Source organism: Osmia bicornis, chromosome 9, assembly GCF_907164935.1.
Source record: "Osmia bicornis bicornis chromosome 9, iOsmBic2.1, whole genome shotgun sequence".
Taxonomy (NCBI): Eukaryota; Metazoa; Arthropoda; class Insecta; order Hymenoptera; family Megachilidae; genus Osmia; species Osmia bicornis.
Genome location: NC_060224.1, coordinates 1109563 through 1132011, shown reverse-complemented (window position 1 = coordinate 1132011; position 22449 = coordinate 1109563). Strand labels below are relative to the sequence as shown.

Sequence of the window (22449 nt, the reverse complement as noted above, 5' to 3'; positions counted from 1 at the left end):
ATTATTAATTCGAGAGGAACGTATTTTTTTATATCGAATAATTTTATTTTAATTTGAATTGAATTATATTGCATATTTTCGTATAGGAGGCGCTGAATGCACTATGCATTTGAATCATTGTGTTCCTCATCTAAAATATAGCCATGGCAAGTCTAGTCGGAAGCCGTCAGCTGTTGTGTCAAGTGAACATCCTTAACCAACAAAATAAGTGAAACTTATCAATAATATAATTTGCTAATAGTGTCCGTAATAGTGAATATATTATTAGTAACTAAAGTTGTGATAAGTTTGAAAGTACTAATTAATAGGAACGAGGTATGTTTACGCATCGTTTGGATAATCTTTGCTTGATGTTTGCTCACGGACTTCTAACACACCTACATTAATGCTAGTCATCTATATGTAAGGTTTCTCAGCATTCAATTCAAATGTTCATTTTGTATTTTTAATATAACTGCATATAGAATTGATATTTGTAGGGATTTTGAATAAATGAATAATCGATTTTAATAAAACGTATATATTGCACACATATTTTGTACGATGCATCTATATGCATGCGTATATATATATATATGTTTAAATCCATTACAAATGGCGATTATTTTCTATACTTTACTAAATTTACGATTTTAATCACTATGATTGAACATGTAAGTACTTGGAAAAATGTGTTTAGTTCACGTATTCTTTTTTTTTTAATCTGCGTCACGCTGGATGGACTAAAACCTTGCTGTTTGCACCATCAATGAATTATCAAATATGAAGTATATTAATATAAAGGCATGCATTAAATAAGTTTTTATACATTTTATGATAATCTCATAAATTGAATTTTATATTTATTATTTATAATCAGTGTTTAATATTGATGGATTTTTTATGCTATTATAAATAACACGTTATCCATTAAGAAGCTATTACGAATCGGGGATATCATGCATTTAGACTTGGTTATGTAGAAAATAAATGTAACTCTGTACTCGTGTGTTATTTTATTCATTATTACTTAGAGACATAAATTTTCTTATGTTACGTACATGTGTTTATATGTTTTATGTTACACATTAAAGATTTCGAAACACTGATTACTTATGCGTCTCATGAACGCGGAGAAATCGTACATAATTGATGACAACTCTCTTGATGGACTGCATAATTCCTTTTTAGTGAAAGTAGAAAATGTGCGTATATAGAAAAATTGAATATGATATGAATTTGAGCGAAAAAGTGTTCGTATTTATATAGAATTGATAAATCGGTAAGCCCAAGTAACCTTTTAAAAAGTGGTTATGCATATGCCAAGAAACTAAATATAGCGAGATCCAAAAAAATCTATATTATTGGAAATTTATTTAAATTATTTATATGTTGTTGAAACTTAGTTTAAAAAATCGCAGCTGTATTAACCTGTACTTTGTATTTAACACGATCGATATAATTATGTGTAACGCTATACACGTGTCTCAATGACGTAAAATATAATCGCTTGTAAATCATAGATTTAATACGTTTATATTGTAATGCAGATTTTTTATTTAATATCAAACACTGCAGTCAGTTTATTTATCATATAATCTCTGATCGATATATAACAACGGGTCAGAAAATATCAATATGTATGCCCTAAAGCATCGTGAATAAAACTTCCTTAAGATGTTTATTTATTTAACTTTTTTCATATTATCTAATACAGATCAATTCATCTTAATTCTGCGAGGAAAAGAATGAAACTGTAGTGATCCGTAATACCTCTGAAGATGTTCAAAGAAAACGATAGCAATTCAGGAGGCTGCAGCGGTGCAGCTCCTCGACCACGAAGAATATTACCAAGATTTTCTTTACGCCGATTATTATATTCGAGCCCGCTTATCGGTCGCCGAATCGTAAGGACCCCTAGTTCCAGCAATAGGAATGCAAAAAGTAATCGAAGTAATGAATATAAATAATTAAAAAATCATTCGTTTTCTCAACATTTATTGTTTGTTTTTAGCAAAAGAACCAGCTGGCGGCCGGAATACGGATGTTGAAAAAGGTGAAGCCAGAGTAAGTAATGGTTCGAGCCATTTTCAATTTCAGAACATAGATCTACAACGTGCTTCCAGCAAAGGCTCTGTACTTTCTTCTGCCGGAAAGGTATTTATAGAATATATCAGGGTAGTGAAACTTTTGGGGAATATTTGATTCATATTAAATACCATGTCCATGAATTGATAATTAAATGTAACACAAGTATAATGAATTGCATGTTATTTCAGAGCAATGAGAATGGTTTAATGGAGTGCCCTTTATGTCTGGCTGAATTACCAGTGGAATTTTTTCCTGTGGTTCAATCTTGCCATCACCGTAGTTGTTACGATTGCTTTCAACAATATCTTAAAGTTGAAATTTCTGAATCTAGAGTTAATATAGCTTGTCCTGAATGCTCAGAGCCGTTGCATCCAAATGGTGTGTGTTTCGAATAAAAAGGTATTGTTAATTCCGATGTCATATTAATTATTGAAATTAATTTTTACGCAGACATCCGAATGATTTTAAACGACCAAACGCAATTGGAAAAGTATGAAGATTTTATGGTACGAAGGGTTCTCGCTGTAGAACCTGATGCCAGATGGTGTCCTGCACCGGATTGTAGTTTTGCAGTTATCGCTAGCGGTTGCGCTTCGTGTCCAAAATTACGTTGCGAGCGGCCAGGATGTGATTTTTATTTTTGTTATCATTGTAAAGCACGATGGCATCCGAATCAAACGTGTGATGCTGCTAGAGCACAACGTACTCAGTACTATGAACGTAGTTCTTCTCTCAGTTTTAGTCAAAGTGATTCACAACACAGTATGTATCTCTCGTTCGTATCGAATAGTTCTGGAGAAAAAAAAAAAATTTATATATGCATTTCACACATGTACTTTTAGGAGATGACATCAAACCATGTCCAAGCTGTCAGGTTCTTATAGTTAAAATGGACGATGGTAGTTGCAATCATATGAATTGTTCTGTTTGTGGTGCTGAATTTTGCTGGCTGTGCATGAAAGAAATCACTGATCTTCACTACTTAAGGTATCATTATCTTTTATTCGATCTTTTGTATCAGGTTGTACTGTTTGCATAACTTTTTGTTTTATGATTTATTTTATATACAGCCCTTCTGGTTGCACGTTTTGGGGTAAAAAGCCGTGGTCTAGGAAAAAGAAGATACTTTGGCAGCTTGGAACTCTAGTTGGAGCTCCTGTTGGAATTGGTCTTGCTGCTGGTATAGCTGTACCTGCTATGATTATAGGTTTGTAAAGGATAAACAGCATCAATATAAGGTCTTGCAGTTATTTTCGTTATATTTTTTAATCTTTGTATCTTTTACAGGCATACCAGTGTGGGTAGGAAAAGAATTATATACAAGGTATGAAAAAGCCAACAAGCACAAGAGGAATGCCTTCGTTGTAGGGGGAGTAACTGCATCCGTAAGTAAACATATAATACTTAATATTTCTAGAATTTTAATTCAATCGTGCTTTCGTAATTTTTATTGCTATATTGTAGCTTTTTATCAAATGTAACACAATTAGATAAAGCATATTATTAATCATAATAATACACCGTCCGGGCTAAAAAAATTAAAATATTTTTTCGGGATATTAGGAATTATCATTAGGTTTGAACACATAAGCATTTCTGCAAATTCATGACAACATCAAAGTATATTTTATTTATATAGTTTGTACAAAGAAAGAGAATAATATAATTATTGCATACGTAAATCAGCGATAACGGAATGTCGATCTTATAGCCGTTACAATAATTGCGGGAAGAAATGTAGTCAGAGAAAGAAATTTCAACCAACTAAGTGTTACATTTAATCGGTTCAGAAGAACAATATTATTTAAGATCTAATTTATTTGGCTGAACGTGCTATTAATAGTTCTTTTGCGTTTTGAGTCATGTTTAATTTTAAAATTTCGTACAATGTTTATTAATATTCCGTTTTCCTTAAAGTTTAAAATATTCGTGTACGCGTGTTTCCGTGGGTGTGTGTCTGTATAAGTGTACGTGGCAAACACGGTTTAACGTTGAAATGTTCTCAAACAAAATGATCTAATCCATCAACTCTATTTCTTTCATGTTAAGGATAATTTCAATGTGACTTGGATTTCTTTAACTACCCGCAATTACATTATCATCGACACAAGCCTTTTCCTCGAGATGAGATCATACGTTGATCGCAAGCTTATGGCTGACAGAGCGATCAATCAGTCCCACAACTTAGTCTCTTCGATTTGCATCTCGCGTAGAAATATTAATTCGCTGTAGCACTATCATGGGCGGTAATAACGTCGACTAAGGGTTATTTTCGCTGGTGGCAATCACAGTCTCGTCTGTAAGTACACCTTCATTGTGAAGATCTTTCAGTACGTCGATTAAACGTTGCTCGGTCTCGGGATCGCCCAAAGCAACGTCAACCGATCCGATGCAAAGTAAAAGCGCGAGGAGTTGCGAACGCCTGTAATCCTTGTTCAACTCTTCTCTCGTGTACCCCAAATCCTTGGGGATGTCGACACCGAGACGGGAACACGTGCTGGTTAACGCGTCCCAGTAGATGTCGAGGAAGGTATCCGTGTGTTTTCGACGTAATTCCGTTGGCAAAGAACTGACTAATAATAGCGCTATGTCATTGGTTGGTCTACTGTAGGTGACCATTTGCCAGTCTAGTATACAGCACTCGAGACCATTGTCTCCTTCCTTGAATAGTAAATTGTTACACCAGAAGTCTGTGTGCGTGATGAGTGCCAACGGTCCTTCCGGTGCTAGCAGCGCGGATATTATGTGTTTAGTTTTAGGTCGTAGGACGAGTAATGCCTCGAGTATCGCTTCCAGACCCGGTGTACTTTTCAAGAACTTGGCTAGCTGGGGGAGACCACGTTCTACCAGTTGTTGGTACGAATCCGTTGCCTTCGCTGTTTGGAAGAGGAATGGGTAACGCTCCGAGAGATGTTGTTCCTCTATCACCTTCATCGCTAAAGAATGCGCGTGTATACGCGCTATGGCATCTAACGCGACCTTAGTCTGATCGTACGTCAGCCCTTCTCGAAATTTGATGTTCCGGAAAGCGGAATCACGGAGATCGTGCAATACCAAAATTGAATCGGGCGTGGTGGGACTGTCATCCGTCTCCTCCGCTGGTGTATAATGCGCGTGATAACACACCGGAACCGATAGAACGATCTCCTCGTTCGTATCCCCTTTATCTGCTAATTGTTTCTTTTGAAACTCCTTCAAATCGGGCATCACCTAGCGAAACAGATAAAATCATAATTACCATTTATCGATCCGTAGTACGAAGCAGCAAATTGTTTTGATCTCTTACCCGTGTGTAAAATTTAATCTCTCGCAGATCGAATTGTCCTTCGATAACGAAGAAACGACTGAACGCATCCTTCGGTAGTTCTTTCACGATTAGGGATAGATCTTGCGTCGAGCTCGAGTCGTTCAACGTGTACTTGACTTTAACACGAATAATTGCGCTGAGCGCACTTTCGTTACTCATACAGCCTGGGCTTACGTTACACTCGGTTATAGTGACCTGTGTACATGACGGGGTTAATTTTCAAGCTACATCCTTGAAATTGTGCCGTACTCGTATCGTGTTAGTAAAGCGTTTTACTTTAGCCTGGATTAAATAGAGATGCCGTGCAAAAATAATTCATAGTTTCTACCTAACTAACCGGTTCTTTGTGAAACTCCCTTAGGATACCTCCTAGCCACTCCTTGTCAATCTCCGGTTCCGAGATAATCTGCTTCTGCTCCTCTTCGCAGGAACAATCTTCCGTGTCTTCCCAGTCCCAGTCGGTGTCTTCCCAATCCCAATTCGCCATGGTTCCCGGCGGTGATGTCGTCGTCGTCGTCGTCGTCGTCGTCGTCGTCGTTGTCAATCAAGGGAAAAGGGGGGAAATAAAAGAAGATAGAGAGAAAGAGAGGAAGAGAAAAATAATAATGTCGTGGCTCTGACGTGTGTCGTGCGTGTCTACTGCCCCGAATCAATGCCAATAAAGCCACATGTACGCTCCCGTGAACGATAACAGGCAGAAACGCGCCTATTCGTGCATCCACGTACGAGCGCACATATACGTAGTCGAGGCTTGGCTATCGTCGAGTCACCCAGTAATGAATGGATTCGTCGCGTGTCCCTTCTACGCTTCCTGTCGTTACGCCGACCGGTCCTCGAACGTTCGGGCCGGCGTTGTACGGCGTCCTCTCATCGGACCTTCAGTCCTCCGCGACACGACACACCCTTGGCGCAGAGCACCAACCGACTTTGCGATCCGACCCCTCTTCGTGGTAGCTCGGTGTGGATGTTAAAGTACCGACTGACACGATGCACGTTCCATCGTCAGCCACCTAGGTGGATGCAGGCCGCAGGGTGGGACAAAGAGGATCTCCCATGCGCGCACTCCTACCGCCGATCAATATCCTTCCTTCCTCACCTCCCTCACCTTCTGCCTGCCCGCCATGCACTTTCTCTGCCTCCTGTTCCGCTGCCCCACACTCCTTTCCACGCTCGATGGAAATCTAGAAAACAGATCGCCATGCGTCAGTAATCTCTCCATCGGATCATCGTCACACCATCGGCTACGACGTATTTTTACCTCCCCTTCGACTACCTTTCAACCTTCCCGACCTTCGTTTTTTACCATATAATAAAAAATTTATTTCACCGTGTACCGATTATTTTCATGATTCCTCGTTCGATAAGCTCAGATGTACTCTTTTTCCGAACAAAGATCGATCGGCTCCTTATTTTGCCTTATTTCCTATTTTCTATGACGTTACACGAATTTGATGTCCGATTGATTTTTCTGTCAATGCATTTCTGATATGTTCGTACAGCCGTTCCTGATATTCATTTGTAAATGAAACTCGTCTAAACGCAAGGCGTGACTGCAATTAAAATCGAAGTACATTCTCTGCTACCTTCGTAAATTGTACGGTTTTCATATTGCCGCGTGTCGCAATGTCCGAAACGTTCCATTAATTACTCCGCTTTTTTCCTCTGGGAAGAGAGTACTTGACGAAGGAATATGCGCGATCGTAATTTGTGCGGTATGCACTCGGAAACTTCCGCCACTGTACAGCTACACAACAATGGATCAACGAAGGTTGAAAGTTTTGGGATTGTAATGCCAGACTTTCTACCTTCGGATTTTGCGCCTCTCGTTACCACGTCAATGTTTATTCAGCAATTATATGAAAGAGAGAAAAAAGAAATATGGGTATTCCATAATTTGCCTGTTATCGTTACAGATTCTGGTGTCGCCGATATTAGCAGGATTAGCCGTGGGTATCGGAGTACCCATCCTGTTGTTTTACGTGTACGGGGTGGTCCCCGTTTCCCTTTGTCGAAACGGAGGTTGCGGTGTTTCCACAAACGGCACCGAGGTGCGAGTCGATTTCGACGACGAGAACGAATTAATGGGCTCACTGGGGGCGCGAATCGGCGGAGGTAAGATAGATTCTTTCAAATGTTCATGAAAGAACTGTGCCTCGCGTGCACAGGTCACGTAGGAATAATATTTAAATGTAATTAAAAGCGTAATCCGTATTGTAGACGCAGCATCGATAGACGTTGCCAGCCACCGTGGTGGTAATCCTTCGATAGGAGAGGCTTCGCTTTCGTTGGGTAGCGGAAGTCAGTTGGAAAAATTGGGTGGGGAGAATGATCGCGAGAGTGCTAGTAATGTAGCCCTTGCTGGTACCAGTATCGCGGGAAGTATTGTCCTTCCGGGAGGTCGGAGGTAAAGTATAATAAATCTATCGTCTATACTTAAATATAAAGTATAATAAATCAAAACAGGCTGGAAGTGCAAGCGGATGTGACGTCCACCCAACGATTCAGCTTGTGCAGCGAAACTGCATCTGCTGCGACCAGTTTATCAGAAAAATCTGTAAACGCGTCTATTGCTTTGGACGATGGGGCAGCTTCAACGAGAGCTTTGGCAGGCTCTGTTCTTAATTTCAAGGTATTTTATTGAATATCATTTTGTAAGGTACAAATCATCACCTTGAGATCTTTCAGAGATTAAATTGATTAAACGTCGCGTGTTTAGATGGACGGTAGTTCGATCAGTGGCGGAAGAAGTACAGAAGGAGAACAGGGTACAAGCTCTGTCGCCGGTGGTGGTCATATGGACTCGGCGGGACAAGCTACATCTTTGAGCTCGCTCGAAGAGGTGGCGCCTGGTTTAGCAAAACGAGCTCGACGCAAACCGACGTTAGACCGTCAATGCAGCGATTCAAGTAATTGGACTGTCTGTGGTGAAGATGGAGGTTCTGAACGCGTAAGATTCGATGATCATGTTAGTTTCATCGAAGCTGATCAGGAGGGGGTCGTCAACACGTGTGGAGCGAATAATCGGAGTACCGGAAGACGTAAGCGCAACAAGGAAACGGAACAAGAAATGGAAGTTCCAAAGACTCCGAAGTATGAAAAGATTTAGTTGAATTAAATGCCTTACTGCTCGCGTGATTAACTGTTGCATTGATCGAATCCCACGCCAAGGCGATAAGATAGTAGGTTGCATGATATATCATGAATATGGTATCTTAATCTAACACCGATTTATGTACTGTTACAGAAATCCTAACGGTGAGTTGAAGGTTGACTCATCAACGGACGATAACGTGTCACGGGAACGGGTAAACGTTGCCACTTTGAGAAACGTTTTTTTCCATAGTTCTACGGTATCTGCCGATCGCGAAAAGCGATTATCGGTAATAGAAGAACCGTTTCCCGCCGGAACACAGAGTAATAACGCTCGTTTCTTAACTCCTTCTAATGACGGATGCAGCACTATTAATGCAGATGAAGATCCAAGCTCTTAAAAAAATAAAGAAAGACTGAGTATTTATGTAATAATATACATGCGTCCTTTAAATACGAGACATGTAAATGCGTATTTACATATGTGTGTATATATGTATTTAAGTGTACACCGCGTGCGTGCAAAACGCTGAACTTACTGGTATTTATATGCACCATGTATAAACATACTATGAGGGTAATAGAGATACTTTGCGAAGCGAAGTACGTTAAAATAAATAGTATGTATATTCATGTTCCAGGCGCGTGTGTATAAATATGTAATGTTCATACGTGTATATATTTATATACATATACTTAAGGGCCTTAAATTTGCTATAAAACAAAAAGTCGCAATCAGTTGAATGCGAACAATTTTAATTTCGTGCCAATGGTTTCGTTGAGCAATGATGTACATTGTTATACGCAAGAGTTACGTTCTCGTATTATAAAACGCAATGTTTATAAATGTTAAGTATTGACTTTATTTAGAGTTTTTCAATTTAACGAATAGGCCAAGTTTCACGGAAAGCTGACATTTTCACGCCATAAAAAGATAGGGTAATTGTGAAAAACATTTAAAAGAATTATACATAACTTCATAAACGCTTTATAAGGTTGCATTTTAGATCAAATAACTATTATCATTTTCTATGCATGATACACTTGTCAATTCGTCAATCATATTTCCAGATGTATGTACAAGCATCATAAGAATCTTTGTAAATGAACATGTTTTTTAAGTGTTGTCCCTCAATGTACGGAGATACATATACGTAGTACGATACACATCGCTAAAGGCAACGAACATGCCTTGATACTGAATGTTAAAATGTTTTAGAAGAATTTAACGTTATTATAAAAGAAGGTACGATAGTTCACTACCTTTCAATAATATATTTATTTATTCTTATTCCCAGTGATTTATATAAAATAATTTCAGGTGCTTCGTTATGCATGTTGAAAGCTTTCGTTTATTTTTCTTGCCCGCATATTCACTTTTACGTAATCTTACGCATGATTCACTAACTAACGGTCACAATGAAACTTGCTATAATTAAAAGGTGTTAACAATTTTATGTTTCACGACGTTTCTGGTTTAAGTTCATAAAAACTTACATCCGTGTACATATTTTGTAAAATTATGATCTTAACATATATATGTTTAATTCTTTGTAAGTAATAACTTTGTTATATACTTCGAGAAGCTGATGTCATACGTCCGAATGAGAAAAACTTTATGAAAAGCTTATATGTGTAAAAACAAAAAAAGAAAGAAAAGAACTTTATATTATAAACAATAATAAATGTTCTAGCTAAGTAAGGCATATTCTGAAAATGTGCCTAGGATAATTAGTACGTGGTACAAGGTTTAAAAAATGCAAATTTAATATAGTCAGATTTTTAAGGATAGGCAATTTTTACCAATATTTTTATGTATTTTGACTAATCATTTAAATATATAAATTTTAAAAAGGTACATTTCGTTGATACAAAGAACAGTGCAATTTCAATATGTTAATGACGTAGATAACGTATATGACTTCACAATAAATGATAACATACTTTTGCAGTATTTAATGTTTTCCCAAATTTGTTTTGTAGTATCTGTACATTTTGTATGAACTTCACAGTTTATTGTACAACAAAAGTGTATCATTTAAAAATATTGTTTATTTTATAATGGATGTAAATTCGTAAATATAACAGAATGTAATATAAGTTGTATATTTCTTTAAATTCTAAGAATACTTTTATGTGGTAAGTATTTGATAATGGATGCATCATGGAATTAAACTTAGAAAGTTATAACGTAAATAGCTTTATAAATCGTGCATGTATTTAAATATATTACAGATTTTTTCAACATAGTATTAAGTTATATTGATCTGCTTAAAAATAAGGGAGATTTTTTAAATAATTCATCAACTTTTAATTTAAACAATTCACTTTGAATTGGTTCATTTAATTGGCAGAGCGGATTTTTTACTACATACTCCAAGTAAACCTGTAAAAGAAAATTATTACTTAAATAGCTTTATGCCCAATCATTTTATAAAATCATATAAAGTAAGAATAATTATTAAATAATTTTATAAGAATTGTATTCAATTTATATCTTTACAATTTTTCGAAGTTTATTAAAGATCTTTTTATTCAAATATTGATTAATAAAATAAATGAAATGTTTAAAATTCATTTACTTACTTCTTTGTATAATTGTTGCAACAATTCTCTAGCATTATGTGTAGCATTATCAGTGTTTAACACAAATTTTAATCCTGAAGGAGTTTCAAAATAATGCAATGTGTATTTGCTAGTTTTATAATATAAAAATCCTTCTTTTGGATCCAACGGTGATATTTTACTTACGAATGATTTAATGGAAAACAACATTCCGTACATTAACTTTGCTTCCTAAAATGTATACAATTTTATTTGACAACAGTATGTATTTATTTATAGAAGGTATATAACAATGAATTAAGTTTAATGCAATGTCAGTTTATTTTAATAAGATCATTTACAAAATATTAAACGGCAAAGGAGGTTAAAAATAATACATCATTTCGAAGGAATAACTGTCTACTGCGCTAACAATTACCTCCTCTTTTGTTATTCCAGATTTATTTAACCTATTCCACTCAGCATAATATAATAATGTTCCATTTTTGGAAAATATGTACAAATTGTGAATTGTCATATTCTGTTATTGTTTTCGTTCTGCTTCATTCACATCTGCCTCATTCTCTCGACTTTACACATCACGTCTTCGGACGTCGAAAAGGTAGGATGTTACACTCTCTACTTCGACCGTAGCCCCATCTTTACAAAACCGGCGGAAACTATTCGACAATTTACCGACTACCGTATGATAAGTCGGTAAGTAGATAACTTCCTCTGTTTTTTAATAGATGGTACTAGCGTTGCAGAAAATCGATCGATAAATTGTTGAGTAGTTTCCGCCGTTTTTGTATAGATAGCACTACGATCGAATTTTAAAAGTACTTAATTTAGGCGGTCCTTTTAAAATACAAGTTTATGGATACAAGTTTGTAGAATAATTATTTTAATAATTTTTTCGGTCTTGTATTGATTTTGACTGATTTCTAAAAAAAATAGAATTAAAGGAAGTCAAAATTGTGTCTTTTCAATTGTGAGTGCGAGGTGTGGTTGAAGAGGGACTAGTAAAACAGACATAGCTGTCATACCACTGTGCTCTGTTACAGTCTTTTTGTATTTGTAGACACTGGCTTATGTAAGATTATATTTTACGTTTTCTACTGACACGAGTCAGAAGTTAAAATACTTTTTATAGTACGTATCAAACAAGTTATTGTTAGTTTGCACGTGATTTCGGCATATATTACATATAAACTATATGTATTGCAGAAATTGGTTACATTAGATTTATTCTTAAAATTCCAAGATGACATCTCTTAAAGTTATCCAGCCAGGTATATTTAATAACAATTACTTTCATTTTATAACAAGTTTCTTTTCTTTTAAATTATTGAAGTGAGTGATTTTATTTCTTATACACAATTCCTGTCACATCAAAAAGCGTATTATAACCTACAAAGTTAATTTATCGATTTTATTTAGTAACGACAGATTAAATGAATATCCTATGTAATGTATTATTTCATTCTATTTCATTGCAATATAATTTTTGCAGGTGTAAAACTGTTTCAAGATCTTCCAAAGATTTTAAACGTACCTTTGACTCGAAGTAAATATTATAATATTTATGGAGATCAAAAGGAAGCTACATGGGATGATATTCGTGATAACACAGTTCAAAAAGTATTTTTCTTAGAAATTATTCGTGGGCTAGGAGTTGCATTATCTCAATTGTTTAGAGAACCTGCAACAATAAATTACCCTTTTGAAAAGGGCCCTTTAAGTCCACGATTTAGAGGAGAACATGCATTAAGAAGGTATTAGTATATGAACAAGTATTCCATACAGTGAAATGTAATAAAATTATGCAGAGATATATTTTTATATAATGTATTTGAAATAACAAAGTTTAATGATATTTTTAAGGTTTATTGAACGTATTGTTTGAATTATAACATTATAAAATGTATACAATGTAAATGAATTAAGTAAGCATAGGATTAATTTATGATAGATATCCTTCAGGAGAGGAAAGGTGTATTGCATGTAAATTATGTGAAGCAATTTGTCCAGCACAAGCAATCACTATTGAAGCAGAAGAGAGAGCTGATGGATCGCGTCGTACAACAAGATATGACATAGATATGTCAAAATGTATATATTGTGGTTTCTGTCAAGAAGCTTGCCCAGTGGATGCAATCGTGGAGGTAATAAACTATATAGTAATATTGTTGTCTATAAGTGCAAATCATTTTTATAGCTTCATTGATATATGTGCTACTTAATATTTGCTAATGTACATACCAAAATACTATATATATATATATATGTCAATTTAGGGTCCGAACTTTGAGTTCTCGACAGAAACACACGAAGAAATGTTATATAATAAAGAAAAACTTTTGAACAATGGAGATAAATGGGAATCGGAAATTGCTAGCAATATTCATGCTGATCATTTGTACCGTTAAATAAATTACGAAATGTAGTTATAAATTAAATGTAGAATAAATGATTGAAACTATTTAAAATTTACGATTTATCGTGTTAATAAGTAAAATATATCAATGGTATTACTGTATTCTCTTTTATAATATTATTTCAGAAAGTAATAAACGTGGTCTAATTATCAAATATATAAAAAGGGTACGAAAGTTATTTAAAATTAAAATAACTCTTCAATTTGAATTAATTTTTTATTATTCTTCAGTATCTTCTTTGAATCAAGAAAAAATTTTACATAAATTATTAATATATTGAAAATATGGAAATATCAGTAATATATTATAAAATATCGTAATTTTTCATGTTTCCATATAATTCTTACTTCTTGTATTAATAATAAAACTACATATTTCGTACATTATTACATGATTTAATATTTATACACTCATCATTTGCAGAAATATCATTTTTGCATCTAAAATAATTGAATAGCTTGTCTACAAAGTTGTAATTATACACAATTCTAAATTTGTTTCTCTTTATCATATTAATATTAAAGGAAATACGTAGTTACTTAAAATAAATATTTATATTTTTACATTTCATTCAGATCTTGAAAAACAATTTTTATGATCAACATTAAAAATTAATAAATAAAATGATGTGCAACATGGAGATTATGTTGGGCTGCAATTAAAAAAAACGATAAATATTGATTAAGTATTACAGTGAATATCAGGAATGTTTTTTTGGATCAATATTAGAGTAATAAAAAGACTTGAATGTAAATGTACGAATATATTTTTAATTCATATTTAATTTCCTATTTTCAAAAATGTGTAAATTACAACTAACAATGTCCATTCAATAAATGCTTTACAACGAAGGATAGAAATATTTGTGAACAATGAAGGTGTACAGTTAAAAACGATGATTGCATATAAACAACTTTGATATTCATCTATCATAAAACTTAATAATTTATATGAAATCATGAAAAATGACTTTACTTTTCATTCAGATATTACCAGGGGCGGATCCACGTGTTATGAAATATTAAAAAATTACTTTATGTTAATATCTTAAGGTTATCAAATTTTAATACTTTTTGTATCTGTCTTTTAATAATAGAATAAATTATTTAATCACACATACTATAATTGTTAAATAATAAACAAATTTTAAATCGTACAAAAAACGATTCAAAAGTAAGGATCCGGCCCAGGATGCTACATAATATGTTCTCATATATGCAAACGAACATTTTAATTTTGTTCCCTAAATAAGTTTCAAAGTTAACAATACCGTACAATTGATTATATACATCCCTGATTTTATATTGAAGAAACTAGTTACAAAGCAATCAACTTTTTATACTCTTGAGTATAAAAAGTAGGAAAACGATACGAAGAAACAAAAACAAACTTTAATCAATACTTAAAAATAATGTATATTTCTTCATATACCAAGTTATAGAAATTTCTTTTTTTTTTTTTTCATTTCATTCACATGAAGTGCTGACAAGTATGTATTTCATAACTATCACGGATACCTAAAATAATTATCCGTATGATTTTTTTTTATAAAAAGCACGCAAATTTGTGTCTTTTAAACTGTACTCTAAGCAAAATTATCGATGCTATTAACAATACAAATTCTATAAACAATTCTGAAGTTATAAATTGTAATATCTTTAATAATATTACAAAAAAGTAAAATGCTCGTATTATGTTACACAATGCATATAAATCTTCCCTAATATATGTATGTACATATTTATATACATACATATCTATAAATATGAAGATAATTCCAATGTTTCTGAAGCATTCTAGAAAATTAGAATTTAAAATAAAAATTAAATCTTTTCTTACTTCAGTATTTACGATTTATTCATATTGCAAAAGTAGTATTGTGCACCTCAAAAATCGACCACATTATTATTCAAGATACCTTAATTATATTGCGCTGTAATAGCAATTTTCATCTGTACGTTGTTTTATAATGAATTTTACATTTACATTACATTTGCTGTATATACTGATATTTAATCCGTACGTTTGGTTCGTTTACGGTGATAATTTCTTGCTAATGCATGGATAATTGTTACCAAAAAGTAACATACCATTAACATTACAAATTTATCAAACAACCATGAAATTGTTGTTGTTCCATCCTGAAAATAAAATATATATTAACATACATATTACATACAACATGATGAATATCAATTAAGAAAACTATACCATTGATGTTTTATCATGTAACTTCTTTTTCTGTTCAATAAGATATTTTTTCAATGGTTCCTGAAACTTTGAACCAACGTATGGTACAATTGCTAATAATTTGATAAATTTATCTAGAAGTTCTTCATTAAAAGCTATAATCACTGCAAGTTGCTGAATATGCATTTTTATAATAGCTTTTCCTATGAGTGTAGCACCGAAGAATGTCCAAAAAGGAATTAAATAATGACCACATGTTAAACCAGCAAGATCAAACAATGGATTAGGAATCTAGAAATAGTTTCTTGTGTTAAAATTATATTTCTTCGTTCGATATATATATATGTCTTTATTAATTAGCATTTTAAGGAATAATTTTCACTTACTGAAGCACAAGCAAGAATTCCCCAAAAACCTGCTTTCTGTACAAAATGCTTCATAGTCAGTTTTATACGTATTAGTAGCGATACATTTTCGCCATTTTCTAAAGCCTCTAAAGCTTCTAATTCTTTTAAATCTTCCTGATCAAACTTTTCATCTCTATTATTGTGCCTGCTAGTTCGAGCAGCTCTGGCCATAAAATATGGTGGTAATTCACCAAGTGCAGTACCAGCACCCCAAAGCATAGCTTCTATACGTACTTTTCTCATAATATTTAATATTCCTGCAGTCCACATTGGATCAATTGTTGTTGGACATATTATTTGATCAGGATATGGTGGTTCAGGAAAGTTAAGAGCACCACATTCATATGCAGCCATAGTAACAGCTGCTATATGTGGTCCTAGATAAAGTACAAAAGTGTGTAAGCCTGTACCAAGACCTACACTAGAAAGAACACCTAAACCTATCCAATACAGCCACCAAATTATTTTTGTCTCCCATGCTCTTAAAACCTGAAAATATGAAAGTATTATTTCATATAAAAACTGGTTTTTACATCAAACAAGCAAAACGATATACTCTAATATATTTCAAATACATATAAAAATGTACCTGTTGATGTGGACCAGAAATTCTGTTTAATATCAGAATCAATACAGTTATTGATATTATACTCCATACTATTCTTCTGTGATGTAATGCTTTTCTTCCTAAGCTGAATACATTACTAAAAAGTTCTCGGAAAAAGTAGTTTAGTGTAGTAATTGGATGCTGCCATAATGTTAAACTTTCTGAATCTATATGAGATTCATTATTTAAATTATTTGGCTCTTCTGAAAATGGTGCAGATAACTTTTTCTGTTCAATATTTTGTTGAGCACCATTAATAGGAGCTGAATCCTTTACACGTCGAATGGCAGTGGTATTTTCCAACATGATATTTCCTAGTTCACTATTCTGCACATAAATTAAAGCAATTTTAGTATACCAAATTAGCTATATTGTAAAGTAAGTAATATAAGAATTGCATAGCTTTAATAAATCACAATTTTTGATTCTTTTTTATTAGCATCAATTGTTGAAAAACATATACTTCTAACTATTGTTTCTTATCAATGAAATTGAAAAACAATAATAAAGCAATGTTAAAAATGAAAAATGGTAACTAAATATAAATAACATAAAATTACAATCAATGTTATTAAGAATATATTGTATAAATATTTAGCATTTTGTGATACTGACTACAAGTTTCACGTGCAATGTACAATTCTATAAAAAAATTTGCTCAAAACTAAAAAGATTGCAAGTATAAAAGTATACATATATGTTCTTATACAATTAAAAATGAAAACTAGTACATATTTCATCTGTATTAATAATATTTAAAAATCTAATTTATTAGTAGTAATATTACATAATATCAAAAACATATTGTAATATTTTCATGCTGTACTTTCATTCCTAGTTTATACAAAAAATAAGTGCAAAGTTATTTATTTATTTATTTATTAATGTGACTACAATTTGCAGTATAAAATAGTTTTTTAAAAAGATGATTATTAGCTTTGTGTTTATGATATATATGTGTATTAATAAACAAAATTATTATATTATGCTTTTGTTAATTTACTAAAAACAAAATTAATATTATTAACATTAAATTAATAAATTATGCAGCAATAACTCTACATGCAATTAAGTATGATTTAAATTTATGTAATAAAAAGTAACACAAAATATCTGCAGAATAGGTACATCATATACCATGTTTGTCCTTTTTCCTGAAATGGGCAGATGTTCTTTTAATAAGCCTTTAAATTGTTTATGTTTAAGTTGTGAAACTGGTACCACTGTAGTAGCACTCATTGTGCTTCTGCTATCCGTGTAAATAAAATTGCCATCAAAATTCTTTACATTATTGGTAATACCCATATTAGAAGCATTGCTTGTTTTTCGATCTACTTTTCTTCGCACCATTGTCAAGCTGCATTAGCCAATCTGCACCAGCAACTAATTACTATTACTAATACTGTTATGACTACAGAAAAATAAAAACATTCTAATAATTTCTTATTTTACATATTTACTATGAAAAATTTGTTAATATTAATGTTAATAAAACTCTTTGTTTCTGTTTTCTTCTTATAATATCAGAGTATTTATTAAAATGTATACTACTTTATGTATTTCAAATAAAACATACCAATATTGTACTAAGAAGAAATTAAGTAAAGAAATCGGTATAAAAATTACTGTTGATGTAACATTATTGATATATGTATATGTGTATGTATTTATGTTCAATATGTGTAACTATTTTACCATTTTTTCAATAATATGAATTTTTATATAACTTTACTTTTCATGTGAAGACATAGGTAATGGTAAAATATAACATAAATATGTCTTTTACTATTCTTCAACCTTATGTTATCTAATTGCACGTGAAACTAAGTCACATGAATGTATTTAAATGTACAAAAAATTATTTTATATTTAGTTTATTGAAAGAAATGTATATAAAACACATTAAATGGAATGTATCTTCATCATACAATATTAAAGGTATGTTATTGGAATTTAAATATAGTTACAATATGATACAACTTGATATAAAATATAATTGAATTACCTTTTAACCTTAAAATATGAGCGTGACTAAACGTTGAATCAATAAAAAATTATGTTTTTTCAAATCATTATAAAACATGCGTTTGAACAAAAAATAAATTACTTTACAATATTTCAAACGATCGATCGCTAGCATGTGCACTAAAGATAGTTAACGTTTTTTATTTAATTAATTAAACTGTCAACTCGACAGTATCACATGTATCACATTCATGTGTCTGACCCACAGCACTTCCTATATATACTATCTAACAAGTATGAGTACGCGCAAGTCAACGTGTATAAAAATGCCTAATCATTAGTCTCTTTAGATAGTAAAAATATATATCGCTTCCTTCCGTTAAAATCAGTTAGAATAAATTTCCCTATACATGATTATAACCTTATCGTATCGAATATGTGATATGCTTTATATGCTTTATATACTATATACATATAGTATGTATATATGTAACAGTCACTGATGTATGTATTGAACTGCTTTTGCTATCAGCAACATTGACCAATCAGTGTTGTTTTATAATAATTATTAATAATTTACCCATACACTTTAAATATTAGTTATCTTAAAGTAATTATCATGTTTTCTTTTCACTTTAAATCATTGCTTTATTTTAATAAACTTTATAGTACATGCTCTGGCAAAAATGATTGTATTTCTACTGATAGATGCTAATAAAAAATTTTAAACAGATAGTATATAAAACAACAAAGACATTTAATTTTGAATTATGTAATTTCAGATAAATCATATAAACTTTTAACAAATATTCATTGTTTTAATTCAAAATATTAAAAAAAATGTTTGTGTTTTGTATATACATACATATGATATATGTAAGTATACCGCAGTTCACCAGAGTCCATAACTGCGAAAAGACCAATTTTCGTTCTTCGCGCATCTCCAGTACGCATCTTCGCCCTGATTGGCGATACTCCCAAACGAAGTGGAAAGCGATTAGCAGAGAGCTCGCTGCGTTCCCCCACCATCTTCCAACCTGCGCGTCGCAGTTATGGACTCTGGTGAACTGCGACAGTCTCGTCCCAATCCCGGCAGTGACCACTATAGAGTCATACGAAGACAAGTAGTCACTGGTCCCGGCCAGTTGATAAAAAACAATTTGTTATTAATACCTTACACTATCGATAAATTTATATTTAAATTATTAATAATTATGGTATTAGCGCATACTATTAAAAGAGAGATTTAAGAGCTTTACATTAGCATAAGTTAAAGCCAAATTTCTAAAATATTAACTAATTGTATGTAAAAGGAACATAGCAAAGCCCAATATTTTCAAAAATATAAAATAAAACCATGGCAAATATGTTAACTCCATTTGTACATTGGGCTCAAACAGAAAATCAAGTAACATTAAAGGTAGATTTAACTGATGTTAAGGTATGTAATTTGTAATACATGTATATTTTATTACTCATAGATCTACAGTAGTTATATTTTGTAGGATGTCAACGTCGATTTGGATGAAAAAACATTAAGAGTTATTGCTTATGGGCAAGGTGCTAGAGGGCTTAATAAGTATGGATTTAATCTTGACTTACATTCATCCATTGACTCAGAGGTAATGTTATTGTTATTAATATAAATGTAATTTCTGTAATTGTAATTACAAAATTTCTGTTGTTTTAATATAAAGTTTGTAAGAATTAACTGATTAAGTACAAATATAATAACAATTGTAAATAGAGTAGTGAATTTACTCATTATTTAAAATAGGACTGTGTTATGTATTTAAATGGCAAATTTTTGTTTAAAATATTGCAGGAAAGTAATTTTAAAGTAATAAATCGGCAGATTGATTTTACATTAAAAAAGAGATCTCCTGCATGGTGGCCTAGATTAACTAGTCAACCACAAAAGCCATCGTGGTTGAAAATTGATTTTGATAAATGGACAAGTGAAGATTTAGAGGATAATGAAGATGAAAAACGAGATATCTGTAATGATTACCCTGGGATGTATGATAAACTCCATAAAGAAGAATTTGGTTATAGAAAAGGTATACTATATCATAAAATACATATTATGATCAATGTTTTAATCACGCTTTAAATCGCGATATTAATTTGTTATTATTTATTATTTAGAAAATTTCAAGTTGGCGTATTTAATCATTTACAATCTGTGTCAGTTTGTTGGTTTTTCGTATATCCATACTGTAATGGGAATAATATATTCAAGAGATGGACCAGGTTGGCAAATATATCAGTTAAATGAAAGTTTAAATAATAATCAATGTAATATAATTATGAAATTTTTTTATTTTAGCTTGTGTGAAAGAAACATATGCAGCTGTTGGGAATGCAATGAAATTTATACAACTTCTACAATTTCTAGAAGTTATGCATTCGTTATTTGGGTATACTAAAAGCAGTACACTTATGTCATTTGTACAAGTTGGAGGCAGAGCGTTTATTTTATTTTGTATGATCGAAGCTGAACCACGAATGCAAACAAAACCAGTTGTTTCTTATCTTTTACTTGTTTGGAGTACAGTGGAAATATTTAGATATCCATATTACATTACTCAATTATTAAAAATAGAACTTCCACTTTTAACATGGTTGAGATATACAATTTGGATGCCATTATATCCATTGGGTTTTCTTTGTGAAGGTATCATAATACTGAGAAATATTCCATATTTTGAAGAAACACAGAAATTTACTATATCTTTACCAAATGCTTGGAACTTTGCATTTCATTTTCCATCATTTTTAAAGGTATATTTACTAATATTTTGTTTACCTCTTATATACACGTTAATGTCTCGTATGAATCAAGCACGTTATAAAAAGTTAGGCAAACCCAAGTTAAGAAAAAAATACGCATAATTTTATAATGTAGGATTGAAGCTTCAATTTCTTAACAAATTTTATTGACGGTTCAGTTATTTATTACATAATTGATAATGAAATTTATGAGAGGAATAAATAATAAAGTATGACTGTATATATATATTAAATATATGTATATGTATATTAAATATATGTATATGTATATTAATTTATGATTTTGTATGTATGTACAGTAGATAAAATATTAGTAAGTTTTAGTGATATATAACTTTTTTTCTTCATACGTTTTTAGGTATTACGTTTGAAATGTAATACATGATTATTAATATATCTGGATAAGCAAATTTTTCATAGTGAATATCTTAAAAAATGTATAAGTAGGTACTCTATGATGAGATCAAGCTCTTTGCACAGAATGATAGTCATTAATTTCTGTACATCATTCAGTTTATGATAAACAGTATTAGGAATAGTAAGCTGTAATGATTTATTAATTCCCATAAAAGTATACAAATCTTCATAGGTGGTAGTTTTGGGGATTGGAAACTGATAGAGGAAAGCAGGAACTGAGAACTTGGAAACCGGGGAATTCCACGGAAGGGCCAGGGCTGAAACCCAGAACATCACTATTTTCTCTAGGGAAGGCTGTGCTACCATGCTCAATTCAAATAGCATGATACATATATGAGTACTTTCATGCAATCATTTATCTATATTTATTTTGTTTCTGAGATATTTTGTGTTGAATTTTTTATCAGAAAATTAATTTTTTGTAATATCTTGTGCAATTTAATGCATAGTGTTTTAAATTAGTTATTTGAGGTTGGCTATAAATAAAAAATAATTTTTAGTATTTCTTAAAACAAATGAATAAAAGAATGTATATTGTATTTTCATCATTAATTGAACAATTGACTATTTAATAACGCCAAAGCACGCCAAAGTATGCTTTTCCAGTTTAATTCAATTATT

General features: G+C 32.0%; 6 protein-coding genes across 19 annotated transcripts; 3 read left to right on the top strand and 3 right to left on the bottom strand.

Moving 5' to 3' along the window:
* The first annotated feature begins 144 nt into the window (after window positions 1–144).
* LOC114873058 (E3 ubiquitin-protein ligase RNF19A-like) lies at window positions 145–10567 on the top strand. 5 transcript variants are annotated; one of them, XM_029180919.1, is made up of 13 exons: window positions 145–315; window positions 1697–1923; window positions 1994–2136; window positions 2259–2448; window positions 2521–2832; window positions 2913–3057; window positions 3141–3277; window positions 3358–3455; window positions 7291–7489; window positions 7595–7781; window positions 7841–8006; window positions 8094–8467; window positions 8622–10567. In XM_029180919.1, the coding sequence occupies exons 2-13, from the start codon at window positions 1761–1763 to the stop codon at window positions 8866–8868; spliced, it is 2361 nt and encodes a 786-aa protein (XP_029036752.1). In that variant the 5' UTR covers window positions 145–315; window positions 1697–1760; the 3' UTR covers window positions 8869–10567. The 5 variants fall into 5 exon arrangements, with proteins under 5 accessions (XP_029036752.1, XP_029036757.1, XP_029036753.1 ...); XM_029180924.1 differs by having other exon boundaries at window positions 8094–8415; window positions 8622–8726; XM_029180920.2 differs by lacking the exon at window positions 145–315 and adding an exon at window positions 561–653.
* On the bottom strand, window positions 3674–7261 carry LOC114873059. Its single transcript, XM_029180925.2, has 3 exons — window positions 5715–7261; window positions 5357–5572; window positions 3674–5280 (listed from the first exon to the last, which is right to left on the bottom strand). Exons 1-3 carry the CDS (start codon window positions 5862–5864, stop codon window positions 4330–4332), a joined length of 1317 nt encoding a protein of 438 aa, XP_029036758.1. The 5' UTR covers window positions 5865–7261; the 3' UTR covers window positions 3674–4329.
* Window positions 10568–10663: 96 nt separating the features above from the next.
* LOC114873061 (trafficking protein particle complex subunit 1) lies at window positions 10664–11934 on the bottom strand. Its single transcript, XM_029180929.2, has 3 exons — window positions 11451–11934; window positions 11054–11263; window positions 10664–10853 (listed from the first exon to the last, which is right to left on the bottom strand). Exons 1-3 carry the CDS (start codon window positions 11547–11549, stop codon window positions 10725–10727), a joined length of 438 nt encoding a protein of 145 aa, XP_029036762.1. The 5' UTR covers window positions 11550–11934; the 3' UTR covers window positions 10664–10724.
* Window positions 11935–12065: 131 nt separating this feature from the next.
* Window positions 12066–13504, top strand: LOC114873060 (NADH-ubiquinone oxidoreductase subunit 8). 2 transcript variants are annotated; one of them, XM_029180927.2, is made up of 5 exons: window positions 12066–12163; window positions 12239–12303; window positions 12525–12786; window positions 12984–13176; window positions 13309–13504. In XM_029180927.2, the coding sequence occupies exons 2-5, from the start codon at window positions 12276–12278 to the stop codon at window positions 13438–13440; spliced, it is 615 nt and encodes a 204-aa protein (XP_029036760.1). In that variant the 5' UTR covers window positions 12066–12163; window positions 12239–12275; the 3' UTR covers window positions 13441–13504. The 2 variants fall into 2 exon arrangements, with proteins under 2 accessions (XP_029036760.1, XP_029036759.1); XM_029180926.2 differs by having other exon boundaries at window positions 12107–12303.
* A 695-nt stretch (window positions 13505–14199) lies between these two features.
* LOC114873114 (vacuole membrane protein 1-like) lies at window positions 14200–19107 on the bottom strand. Of its 5 annotated transcripts, none has more exons than XM_029181068.2 (6): window positions 18659–19107; window positions 17782–18036; window positions 16636–16980; window positions 16026–16535; window positions 15661–15930; window positions 14200–15590 (listed from the first exon to the last, which is right to left on the bottom strand). In XM_029181068.2, the coding sequence occupies exons 2-6, from the start codon at window positions 18001–18003 to the stop codon at window positions 15462–15464; spliced, it is 1476 nt and encodes a 491-aa protein (XP_029036901.1). In that variant the 5' UTR covers window positions 18004–18036; window positions 18659–19107; the 3' UTR covers window positions 14200–15461. The 5 variants fall into 5 exon arrangements, with proteins under 5 accessions (XP_029036901.1, XP_029036899.1, XP_029036900.1 ...); XM_029181066.2 differs by having other exon boundaries at window positions 17782–18064; window positions 18659–19106; XM_029181067.2 differs by having other exon boundaries at window positions 17782–18024; window positions 18659–19106.
* Window positions 19108–19676: 569 nt separating this feature from the next.
* Window positions 19677–22380, top strand: LOC114873054 (very-long-chain (3R)-3-hydroxyacyl-CoA dehydratase). 5 transcript variants are annotated; one of them, XM_029180911.2, is made up of 6 exons: window positions 19677–20059; window positions 20124–20240; window positions 20444–20678; window positions 20767–20871; window positions 20948–21402; window positions 22001–22380. In XM_029180911.2, the coding sequence occupies exons 1-6, from the start codon at window positions 19976–19978 to the stop codon at window positions 22025–22027; spliced, it is 1023 nt and encodes a 340-aa protein (XP_029036744.1). In that variant the 5' UTR covers window positions 19677–19975; the 3' UTR covers window positions 22028–22380. The 5 variants fall into 5 exon arrangements, with proteins under 5 accessions (XP_029036744.1, XP_029036745.1, XP_046142939.1 ...); XM_029180912.2 differs by having other exon boundaries at window positions 21984–22380; XM_046286983.1 differs by having other exon boundaries at window positions 19678–20059; window positions 20948–21295.
* Window positions 22381–22449: the final 69 nt, after the last annotated feature.